This window comes from Canis lupus, chromosome 13 (assembly GCF_048164855.1).
Source record: "Canis lupus baileyi chromosome 13, mCanLup2.hap1, whole genome shotgun sequence".
NCBI classification, from domain to species: Eukaryota; Metazoa; Chordata; class Mammalia; order Carnivora; family Canidae; genus Canis; species Canis lupus.
Window position 1 is genome coordinate 41,455,199 of NC_132850.1, and position 13,420 is coordinate 41,468,618.

General features: G+C 37.5%; 1 protein-coding gene across 1 annotated transcript in view; it reads right to left on the reverse strand.

Annotated features, from left to right (window-relative positions):
• Positions 1 to 13,420, reverse strand: part of SLC5A8 (solute carrier family 5 member 8) — a 66,322-nt gene that overhangs the window by 18,816 nt on the left and 34,086 nt on the right. The window contains exon 11 of the mRNA XM_072773297.1: positions 388 to 474. Coding sequence (XP_072629398.1) covers positions 388 to 474 — 87 coding nt within the window. The remainder of the gene's footprint in view (positions 1 to 387; positions 475 to 13,420) is intronic.

The following is a 13,420-nucleotide window of genomic DNA, read 5'->3' on the forward strand; positions in this document are numbered from 1 at the left end:
GATAAATGCTGCTCCTTTAGTTATATTATATAATAGTTATAATACATATTACATACAATATACATTGTTCCATAATATATATTCTTTAGTTATGTTATATATTCTATATTTTTGTTAGTTATATAATTATGTTGTAATATATGATTTAGCTATACAATATTTATAAAATATATAATTTGGCAGTGTCTATTTGGCTTCATATATGCAGAGTCCCAGTGCATAGCACTTTATTTTATACCCCAGTGAAGTCAGTATGAGTATTTTAAGTCATCACATCACTAATGACAGATATCAGAGCAACTATAACTTTCCAACTGAGAAAAAATTGTGGAGACACTACTATTGTTGGGAAAGAAGCTTTACACAACATTCATTCTTTATACTTACAATTGAGTTGGCAAAGGGAACCAAAATGCCCAAAGCAAACAAGCCCAGAAGTGGTCCACCAACCATGCCAAATATGCTGAGTGCTGCCTGCAAAAATAATAAAAAGTCAGCAACTAGCAATCTCAAATACCAAGTGTTTCAAAATAATTTCATCAGAATGAGGATTTAAAGTAGTCAATCTCCCTCGGAAAATCATGGCGCCCTTGTCATTGGCAAATAGGTGATCAGAACTTGAAATGCTTCTGCTTCCCAATCTCAGCTATTCATCTATTCATTCAGGTATCCTCAACAAAGGAAGAAGAATACAAAGAGATAGAATCACAAGACAATGGGAACACCTATATGAATTCATCAGCCAAGAGAGATACTACTTCTCCCAACTGTTCTTGCAAGTGATAATAATCAATCACATCACTTCTTTGTGCTTTGATAGTTTCAAAATCGTTTGCAAAACAAGACTGTGGATAAGTATTTGTAAGTGAACACAGCTGGCAATGAAACCAAAAGCCATCCTTGATTCCCAAAGAATGGAATTAAAATGAAAACTATGATCATTTAAAAAAATAAGATTGATCAAATCATGTCAAAAAAGATTTAAAATCTAATTGGCTAGGGCAGCCCCAGTGGCCCAGTGGTTTAGCGCCTGCCTTTGGCCCAGGGCGTGATCCAGAGGCCCGGGGATCAAGTCCCACATCAGGCTCCCTGCATGGAGCCTGCTTCTCCCTCTGCCTGTGTCTCTGCCTCTCTCTCTCTCTCTCTCTCTCTCTCTCTCATGAATAAATAAATAAAATCTTTAAAAATAAAAAATAAAAAATAAAATAAAATCGAATTGGCTAACTGCAACCTTTGCTTTGATGTATAGATGCCAAAAATCATGCTAGTGGAAAAAAAGTTACAATTACAATGAGAATAATGGAGAAATGCAAAAACTGAAAATTCCAAGAGATGTGAGTTCCCAATAAGCCAATGGCTAATTTTTAAGAGTGAATAGAACCATAAAATAAGGATTAGTGAACACACTGGTTTGTCTACAGAGTAAAGGGGCTTAATAACAGAATCAGTAAAACAGAAAAAATACCAAGTCAAGAAAAATTTTATAGGATATAGATGGCAGTTCTTGGTTAAAAAAAAAAATGTAAAGCCTACCTTGTGGAACTAGGGAATGGGGTGTGGATACAGGTGACAAAGAGCTAGTGTTTGAGGAGGATATGTTTTGGGAATATAATCCTGGGGAGTCATTTCACAACTTCTCTCGAACCAGAGCCCAGTAGGAAGGAATACAGACTTCACCACAAAATGTCAAATAAGTCACATGGCCCATGAAGCAGGTGTGACAGTGTGACTTGTGAGGCAGTTTTGAAGGCACAAGGAATATACTCCCATAAAAGATCTGTCTCAAGAAATAATACCTTGGTTAGAGATGAAGCAAGGAAGAACTGGCCCGCGGTTATGATGACAGTACTAGAATACCTCACTGTATATACTCAGGCCAGAACTGATACATGAAAAAAGGCCAATCAACCACAATAAGAGTTATAAGCAGTAATGCAGGCTATGGAAAAAAGCACATTTAGATATGCTAGATAAGCTTGGAGCTTTTGGACATCATTCATTAATTTATATAATCAGGATGAGATCAAACTATTTTACTAACTGGTATGCCATAAGCAATAACCAATCAGAATGGACCCAAGCCTTAGGTCTATCTAAAGCAGGAGTTTGGAGGACCTGCTTTGCTTAGTTTTGACCTTCAACTTTCTGGATCATGGGGAAGTCCGGGAGTCCCAGAGAGGGAGCCCAGGTGGTCATGTGGCCAGAGAAGTTCCAGGAAGTAATTGGGGTGAATCAGATAAGTGGATGTTTATGGGCAAATACATAAATGAGTACATTCAATCCAAATTTGTTAAATGTCAGAGCACTGCAGTAGACACCAGATATTTGATACAACTTTGGACAAAAAAATTCTTACCTTCATGGAATTACACACTATTTAGTAAAATAGACATCATATAAATAACTGCAATAAAGTATGATCATGGAAATAAGAATAAGAGAAACACAAGGTACTTTGAGAATATTTAGGAGAGGGATACTCAAACTTATCCAGGGAACAGAAAGGGTCTTTTTGTATAAGGATGTTTATATTGAAACTTGAAAAATAAATAAGACTTAGACAATTGAATAATAACCCAGATAGGGGTGGGTAAGTCTATGCTGAGGTTTTGACACTAAAAGCAGTGTAATTCATGCAAGGTTCAGAAAGAGGAGGCTATTCTAAAGATTAGTTTGTTCTCTATCTTCCAACACCTCCATAGAAGCAGGCAAGAGCTTTCCAACACAAAATGTTCTCTAACAAAAAATTTAGCAGATGCCACAGAAAGAGAAGGAAACCTTAGGCAGGAAAATATTAAGTATTTCCACTTCTGGAAAGATGAAGCAGATATTTTTTTCCTATTCTTCCTATTAATACAGTAGTCTGCTCCACCTTATCTGAAAGTGATTTGTTCTAAGAACGCCAGTGAATGCCTGAAACCATAGATGGTACTGAACACTATATATACTATATTTTTCCTATATATATACACACCTTTGATAAAGTTTAATTTATAAATTAGGCATGGTAAGAGGTTAACAACAATAACTAATAATAAAATAGGATAATTATAATAATATACTGTAATGTGAGTTATATGACTGTGGTCTCTCTCTCTCTCAAAATAACTTACTGTACTGTATTCACTCTTCTTGTGATGATATGAGATTAACGGCCTACATGATGAAATGAAGTGAGGTAAATGATGCAGTTTATGCTACTGTTGACCACCTGATGACAAGTCAGAAGGAGGAACACCTGCTTCCAGATTGCAATTGACCGTAGGTAATTGAAACCATAAAGAGTGAAAATGCTGAAGAAGAATACTGCTGTAAAACTAAAAATCCTGGACATTACATATAAAACAAATATGAGAATAACAAAAGGTCAGACAGGCTAGGGCCTCTGGGACATGAAGAATGACACAGTGGTGAGTTCCCTGAGCATCTATTTTGCCTGATATATCCCAGTCTTAGAGCTGAAGAAGCTGGTAAATGACAACAGGTATGTGGAGGTTGGGGGACACAAAACCTAGATCAGAAAATGGGCAGCTAAACAAGACAGAAAAGTTTTAGAAAATGACTGTACAATTCCAGCCAAATATCATAGAATGAAGTGTTCCCCCTAACACACATCAGACAAAGGCCAACTAGGAAGCCTAGTTTCCATCACCACAAGCCTATAACAAAGTACCCCTTTCCATTCCTTCTGGGATAAGGTCATAGGAGGTCTACCAGAGAATCAGGACTTTCAACATTGCCCAGTAGTGACAAGATCACCTTCACCATGGTGTCAGTGAAGACTACTTCCACCCAGAAAAGTAATAAGTCACTCTACTGGGTATTAATAGAGACCAAATAGGGAACCTGGGCTTCTACCTCCACCTGACAGTAACAAAGTATTATTTTCCCTTACCCTGCTGAAGTGGTGTCAGAGAAAGCAAACTAAAACATTTGGGGAATATAAATAATAGTGAAGGAAAATAAGGGAAGGGAGAAGAAATGTGTGGGAAATATCAGAAAGGGAGACAGAACGTAAAGACTGCTAACTCTGGGAAACGAACTAGGGGTGGTAGAAGGGGAGGAGGGCGGGGGGTGGGAGTGAATGGGTGACGGGCACTGGGTGTTATTCTGTATGTTAGTAAATTGAACACCAATAAAAAAAAAATAAAAAAATAAAAAAAAAAATAAATAAAATAAAACAGAAGGTGTAAGTAATACCTAGGGTCCCATGACATAATATGAAAATGTTCAGGTTTCAACTGAAATTCACCTTTTAGAGCAGGAACTAGAAAGATCTTAAACTGAATGAAAAAAGACATTTATATATGCCAATACAGAAGTGATAGATATATCAGACTTATTTGACAAAATTTTAAGACAGCCATAATAAGACTGCTTCCGGAATTAGGACATGCTAGAAATAAATGGAAAAAAAAAAAAAAAAAGAAGATCTTAGAAAAAAATAGACTGTCTCAGCAAAAACAGCATATATAAAGAATCAAATGGAAATTTTTTTAACTGAAGAATACTAAATAAAATAAAAATCTCAATAGATGGGTTCAACAAAGAAAGGAAGAGACAGAGGAAAGAATTAGCAAACTGGAAGGTAACCCAATAGAAATTACCCAATCTGAACAATAGAGAGAACATAGTCTTTTAAAAAATGAAATTAGTTTCCAAGATCTGTGTAAGTATAACAAAAAAATCTAACATCCATGTCATCAGAGCCCTAGAGGAGAAAAGACAGAGCAAAGCTAAAAAGTACTCAAAGAAATAATGTTTGAACTTCCCAAATTTTACAAGAGACATAAACCTACAGGTTCAAAAGTTGAGCAAACTCCAAATGGGATAAACCCAAAGAAATACATGACAAGATACACTGAAATAAATTTCTGAAAACTAGTAACAAAGAAAAAATTCTAAAAGTAGCCAGAAAAAAAAATAAAAAAAAAATAAAAGTAGCCAGAGAAAAATGACACCTTGCCTGTATGAGGAAAATAATCACTCTGGGAAGCGAACTAGGGGTGGTGGAGGGGGAGGTGGGCGGGGGGTGGGGGTGACTGGGTGACAGGCACTGAGGGGGGCACTTTATGGGATGAGCACTGGGTGTTATTCTATATGTTGGCAAATTGAACACCAATAAAAAATAAATTTAAAAAAATAAAAATAAAGAAAATAACCAGAGTGACAGCAAATTTTTCAAGAAATAATTGAAGCCAAAAGAAAGTAGCACATATTTTTTAAGTGCTGGATAAAAAGAACTGCAGACTCAGAATCCTATACCCCACAAAAATATCTTTTGAGAATAAAGGGGACATCAATACATATTAAGATGAAGGGAAATGAACACAATTTTTATTAGTATATCTATGCTAAAAGAGTGGCTAAGGAATGTTCTCTAAAAGAAAACAAATGATAAAAAGGAAGAACCTTGGAATATCAGGAAAGAAGAAAGAATATAATAAGCAAAGATATGGCTAAATATAATAGGCTTTCCTTCTCCTCTTGAGTTTTCTAAGGTACATTTCATTGTTGAAGCAAAAATGATAACATTTTAATATAATTGAAATTTTATGTAAATATTTGACAACTGTATTAAAAACTAGATAAACAGACATAAAGGGAGATATGGGTCTTATACTCAAACTGGTAAAATGACAAGTAGATTGTATCAAGTTTATATAATGTATTACTTAAAGCAACAATTGAAAATGCTATATACTAAGAGGCAAACTCAAAACAATGCAGCTAAATAAAAATGGTTTCTAAAAAATGTGCAAGTATCCCATAGGAAGGCAAGGGGAAAAAATAAAAAGAACAAACATAAAAAAATGGCAGACTTACACTCTAACATACCAATAATTACATTAAGTATAAAAGATGGTCTAATATGCCAATAAAAAGAGACTGCCAAGTGTGGAACAGACCAACAAAACCAGGAGTTGGTTTTTTGAAGGAATTAATAAGATAGATAAACCATTAGCCAAACTTATTAAAAAGAAGAAAGAGAAGGCTCAAATTAATAAAATCATGAATGAGAAAGGAGAGATAACTACCAACACCAAGGAAATACAAACGATTTTAAAAACATTTTATGAACAGCTATACGCCAATAAATTAGGCAATATAGAAGAATTGGATGCAATTCTGGAAAGCCACAAACTACCAAAACTGGAACAGGAAGAAATAGAAAACCTGAACAGGCCAATATCCAGGGAGGAAATTGAAGCAGTCATCAAAAACCTCCCAAGACACAAAAGTCCAGGGCCAGATGGCTTCCCAGGGAAATTCTATCAAACGTTTAAAGAAGAAACCATAACTCTTCTACTAAAGCTGTTTGGAAAGATAGAAAAGAGATGGAGTACTTCCAAACTCGTTCTATGAGGCCAGCATCACCTTAATTCCAAAACCAGACAAAGACCCCACCAAAAAGGAGAATTACAGACCAATATCCCTGATGAACATGGATGCAAAAATTCTCAACAAGATACTAGGCATAAGGATCCAACAGTACATTAAGAAAATTATTCACCATGACCAAGTAGGATTTATCCCCGGGACACAAGGCTGGTTCAACACTCGTAAAACAATCAATGTGATTGATCATATCAACAAGAGAAAAAACAAGAACCATATGATCCTCTCAATAGATGCAGAGAAAGCATTTGACAAAATACCGCATCCATTCCTGATCAAAACTCTTCAGAGTGTAGGGATAGAGGGAATATTCCTCAACATCTTAAAAGGCAGCTACGAAAAACCAACAGCAAATATAATTCTCAATGGGGAGGCACTGGGAGTCTTTCCCCTAAGATCAGGAACAAGACAGGGATGTCCACTCTCACCACTGCTATTCAGCATAGGTACTGGAAGTCCTAGCCTCAGCAATCAGACAACAAAAAGACATTAAAGGCATTCAAATTGGCAAAGAAGAAGTCAAACTCTCCCTCTTCGCCGATGACATGATACTCTACATAGAAAACCCAAAAGTCTCCACCCCAAGATTGCTAGAACTCATACAGCAATTCGGTAGCGTGGCAGGATACAAAATCAATGCCCAGAAGTCAGTGGCATTTCTATACACTAACAATGAGACTGAAGAAAGAGAAATTAAGGAGTCAATCCCATTTACAATTGCACCCAAAAGCATAAGATACCTAGGAATAAACCTCACCAAAGATGTAAAGGATCTATACCCTAAAAACTATAGAACACTTCTGAAAGAAATTGAGGAAGACACAAAGAGATGGAAAAATATTCCATGCTCATGGATTGGCAGAATTAATATTGTGAAAATGTCAATGTTACCCAGGGCAATATACACGTTTAATGCAATCCCTATCAAAATACCATGGACTTTCTTCAGAGAGTTAGAACAAATTATTTTAAGATTTGTGTGGAATCAGAAAAGACCCCGAATAGCCAGGGGAATTTTAAAAAAGAAAACCATATCCGGGGGCATCACAATGCCAGATTTCAGGTTGTACTACAAAGCTGTGGTCATCAAGACAGTGTGGTACTGGCACAAAAACAGACACATAGATCAGTGGAACAGAATAGAGAATCCAGAAGTGGACCCTGAACTTTATGGGCAACTAATATTCGATAAAGGAGGAAAGACTATCCATTGGAAGAAAGACAGTCTCTTCAATAAATGGTGCTGGGAAAATTGGACATCCACATGCAGAAGAATGAAACTAGACCACTCTCTTTCACCATACACAAAGATAAACTCAAAATGGATGAAAGATCTAAATGTGAGACAAGATTCCATCAAAATCCTAGAGAAGAACACAGGCAACACCCTTTTTGAACTCGGCCATAGTAACTTCTTGCAAGATACATCCACGAAGGCAAAAGAAACAAAAGCAAAAATGAACTATTGGGACTTCATCAAGATAAGAAGCTTTTGCACAGCAAAGGATACAGTCAACAAAACTAAAAGACAACCTACAGAATGGGAGAAGATATTTGCAAATGACATATCAGATAAAGGGCTAGTTTCCAAGATCTATAAAGAACTTATTAAACTCAACACCAAAGAAACAAACAATCCAATCATGAAATGGGCAAAAGACATGAACAGAAATCTCACAGAGGAAGACATAGACATGGCCAACATGCATATGAGAAAATGTTCTGCATCACTTGCCATCAGGGAAATACAAATCAAAACTACAATGAGATACCACCTCACACCAGTGAGAATGGGGAAAATTAACAAGGCAGGAAACCACAAATGTTGGAGAGGATGCGGAGAAAAGGGAACCCTCTTACACCGTTGGTGGGAATGTGAACTGGTGCAGCCACTCTGGAAAACTGTGTGGAGGTTCCTCAAACAGTTAAAAATATACCTGCCCTACGACCCAGCAATTGCACTGTTGGGGATTTACCCCAAAGATACAAATGCAATGAAACGCCAGGACACCTGCACCCCGATGTTTCTAGCAGCAATGGCCACGATAGCCAAACTGTGGAAGGAGCCTCGGTGTCCAACGAAAGATGAATGGATAAAGAAGATGTGGTTTATGTATACAATGGAATATTACTCAGCTATTAGAAATGACAAATACCCACCATTTGCTTCAACGTGGATGGAACTGGAGGGTATTATGCTGAGTGAAGTAAGTCAGTCGGAGAAGGACAAACATTATATGTTCTCATTCATTTGGGGAATATAAATAATAGTGAAAGGGAAAATAAGGGAAGGGAGAAGAAATGTGTGGGAAATATCAGAAAGGGAGACAGAACGTAAAGACTGCTAACTCTGGGAAACGAACTAGGGGTGGTAGAAGGGGAGGAGGGCGGGGGGTGGGAGTGAATGGGTGACGGGCACTGGGTGTTATTCTGTATGTTAGTAAATTGAACACCAATAAAAAAAAAAAAAAAGAGAGAGTCATTGGAAGCTAAAAAAAAAAAGAACTTATTAAACTCAACACCAAAGAAACAAATAATCCAATCATGAAATGGGAAAAAGACATGAACAGAAATCTCACAGAGGAAGACATAGACATGGCCAACATGCACATGAGAAAATGCTCTGCGTCACTTGCCATCAGGGAAATGCAAATCAAAACCACAATGAGATACCACCTCACACCAGTGAGAATGGGGAAAATTAACAAGGCAGAAAACCACAAATGTTGGAGTGGATGCGGAGAAAAGGGAACCCTCTTACACTGTTGGGAATGTGAACTGGTGCAGCCACTCTGGAAAACTGTGTGGAGGTTCCTCAAACAGTTAAAAATAGACCTGCCCTACGAACCAGCAATTGCATTGCTGGGGATTTACTCAAAGATACAGAAACGTCGGGACACCTGCACCCCAAAGTTTATAGCAGCAATGTCCACAATAGCCAAACTGTGGAAGGAGCCTCGGTGTCCATCGAAAGATGAATGGATAAAGAAGATGTGGTTTATGTATACAATGGAATATTACTCAGCCATTATAAATGACAAATACCCACCATTTGCTTCAACGTGGATGGACCTGGAGGGTATTATGCTGAGTTAAATGAGTCAATCGGAGAAGGACAAACATTATATGTTCTCATTCATTTGGGGAATATAAATAATAGTGAAAGGGAATAGAAGGGAAGGGAGAAGAAATGGGTAGGAAATATCAGAAAGGGAGACAGAACATAAAGACTCCTAACTCTGGGAAATGAGCTGGGGGTGGTGGAAGGGGAGGAGGGCGGGGGGTGGGGATGGATGGGTGACGGGTACTGAGGGGGGCACTTGACGGGATGAGCACTGGGTGTCATTCTGTATGTTGGCAAATCGAACACCAATAAAAATAAATTTATTATTATAAAAAAAAAAACAGAGAATTATTCCCAATGTATTTTATGAAGCTAGAATAACTGTGATGTCAAAACCAGACACAGCTATTATATGAAAAATAACTACAGATCAATATTCCTCATGATGCAAAAATCCTTAACACAATATTAACAGATAGAATTCAGAAATATATAAAAATAAATATACACCACAACCAAGTGAAGTTTATTCCAGGAATACAAGGCTGGCTAAATATTTGAAAATCAATCAATGTAACTCATCACGTCAAAGGACTAAAGAAAACTATCATATTACCATATCAATCAATGTAGGAAAAGCATTTGACAAAATTCAACATTCATCCATAATAAGAAAAAAAAACTCTCAGAAAGATGGGAAATAGGGAATTTCCTCAATTTTGTAAAGGCATCTACTAAAGTCTTACAGCTAACATTATATCTAAGAGTGAAAGATTAAATGCTTTTTTTCATCCAGACTGGGGGACAAGGAACGGGTATCTACTCTTAATACTCTTATTCAATATTATATGGAAGTTGAAGCCAGTGCAATAAAGAAAGAGAAGCTACATATACAGATTGGAAAGGAAGAAATAAAACTCTCTCTGTTTGAAGATGACATGATTGTGTCGAAAATATCAAGAACTAATAAGTAGATTCAGCAAGGTCTCAGGATACAACACAAATATACAAATATCAATTGTATTTCTACATATTAACAAACACATAGGCACTAACATTAAAAATACAATATCATTTATAAGGACTCATAAAAATTAAGGCGGAAAATAGTGGCAGAGTAGGAGGACCCTAGGATCCTCTTGTCCCATGAATACAACTTTATAACTATCAATTCCTCCTACATACTCCAGAAATCAACTTGAAGAGAGGCAGAACAAACTCCACAACTAGAGGTAGAGAAGAGACCACATGGGAGAAAGCAGGAAGTGCAGAGACATGGTTTGGGAGAGAAACAGACTGTGGCAACTGTGGTGGTAAGAGAGCTGTGGTCCCAGGGAAGGGCAAGAGACAGACTATCACTCAGGGGAGTGCATGAGGAAGAGGATTCCCTAGAGTAATTGGCTTGGAGAGTGAAAAGAGCTGAATTTCAGAAATTCTTGCAACCAGCAGGTCTTAAAGCCTAGAGTTTTAAAGGTCAGTGGGCTGGGGAGAGCCCAGAGGCATTGGGGCTTCTCTTGGAGAGAAGGCAGGACAAATAGCCAGAAAATATACAGCAAGAAAACAGCCTCAAGAGCAACTGGGGCACACAGTAGGGGAGGTTATTTGCTTTTCTTGGAACATGTCCCAGAGAGGCAGCATTCATGGAGAGACCCCTCTGGGAACAAAGATACTGGCCTCCACTGCCCTTCAGCATAAACACAGAGCCACCTGTGGGCACCGGCATAGTGCTGACGCTCACTACCTAACTTGCTTACACCAAGACATCCCCCTACACACACACTCCACTGGAACTGCCCATCCCAGTCACACTTGCCTCAGTCCCACTACAGTGGGACCTCTCCCACAGAAGACTGGCCCAAACCCCTGCCCACACCATGTCTTCCTACCTGTGAATTCTGTAGGGCCTCAGTTCTGGCAGCTGTGGCAACAGGTCACATTTCACAAGGAGACCAGAGTATACCTAGTTAAAATTCCCCACATTCCAGGTCAGGGAATAAACACTGCTCACAACAGGCAGAGAGCCTATGCAGACAATTGGCCTGAGGGATAAAGTGGCCAGGACACACAGCAGAGTGCACCCAGCACATAGTGGAAACACTCTGTGAAGTACCAGGCCCTGGCGAACAGGTGACCCTACAGCACAGGGAGCTATAGAACCTCTTCTTCATAACGCCATTACCTTCAAGAGCAAGAAGCGTAGCTGACTCTTCTAACACATAGAAGCAGGCATGGAGATTTAGACAAGAGAGAGGACAGAAGAATTTGCCCCAAATGAAAGAATGGGACAAGGCCACAGCTAGAATTTAAATGAAACAGATACAAGTAACATTCTTGATAGAGAATTTATAGTAATGATCATAAGAATAGTTGCTGGACTTGAGAAAAGAGATTAACACAGCAATAAGGAATAACATAACAGAGATAAAGGGCCCAATAAATGAAATCATAAATATGCTTTTCTTATCACATTAGCACAGAGATAAAGAATAACATAGTAGAGATAAAGGGCCTAATAAATGAAATCAGAAACATTCCTGATGGAATGAACAGCAGGCTGGAAGAAACATAGGAACAAATCAATGACCTAAAAGACATATTAATGGAAAGTAATAAAGCTGAACAAAAAAGAGAAAAAAATATGAAAAATGACAATAGACTTAAAGAACTTGGTAACTCCATCAAGCAAATAACACTCATATTATAGGAATCCTAGAAGAAGAGAGAGAAGAGGGGGCAGAAAATTTACCTAAAGAAAGAATAGCTGAAAAAAAAAAAAAGAAAGAAAGAATAGCTGAAAACTTCCCTAATCTAGGAAAGGAAACAGATATCCAGATCCAGGAGGCACAGAGAATCCCCAACAAAATCCACAAAAGCATATCCACACCAAAGACATATTGTAATTAAAATGGCAAAATATAGTTATAAAGAAAAGAATCTTAAAAGCAGCAAGACAAAAGACAACAGTTACATATTAAGGAAACCCCATAAGGCTATCAGATTTTCCAGCAGAAACTTCCCATGTCAGAAAGGACTGGCATGATATATATCCAAAATGTTGAATGGGAAAAATTTAAAGTCAAGAATATTCTATCCAACAAGGCTATCATCCAGAAAAGAAGGAGAGATAAAGAGTTTCTCAGACAAACAAAAACTAAAGCAGTTCATCACCATTAAACCAGCCCTGCAAGAAATACTAAAGGGGACTCTATGAGTAGAAAGGAAAGATCAAAAGTGATGGCTTGAAGGTAGGAAACACAAAAAGAATAAAAAGTGAATATTTCTATAAAATATCAGTTAAGGAACTCACAAAATAAAGGGTGCAATATATGACAACATATATCTAAAACTTGAGGAGGAGAGGAGTAAAGAATAGTTTCAAAGTTAATATAGACTGCTATATGCAGAAGATGTTATATACAAATCTAATGGTAACCACAAATCAAAAAATGCTAATAAATATGCAAAGAATAAAGAGAAAGAAACCTAAATTTATCACTAAAGAAAACCAGCAAAAAAAAGAAAAAGAAAGAAAAAGAAAACCAGCAAACCATGAAAAAAAGACAAGAAAGGATCAGAGAAAGTCTTCAGAAACAACCACAAAACAAGTAATATAATGGCAATAAGTACATATCTATCAATAATTACTTTAAATGTAAATGGAAAAAATGCCCCAATCAAAATACAGGATAAAAAAACAAGATCCATCTATATGTTTCTTGCAAGAGACTCGTTTTAGACCTAAACACACCTGCATATTAAAAATGAGAGGGTGGAGAACCATATGCAAATGGATGTTAAAAGAAAGCTGGAGAGGCAATACTTATATCAGACAAACTAGACTTTAAAAAAAGATTCTAGGGCAGCCGGGTGGCTCAGCAGTTTAGCTCCGCCTTCAGCCCAGGGAGTGAACCTGGAGACCCGGGATCAAGTCCTGCATCGGGCTCCCTGCGTGGACCC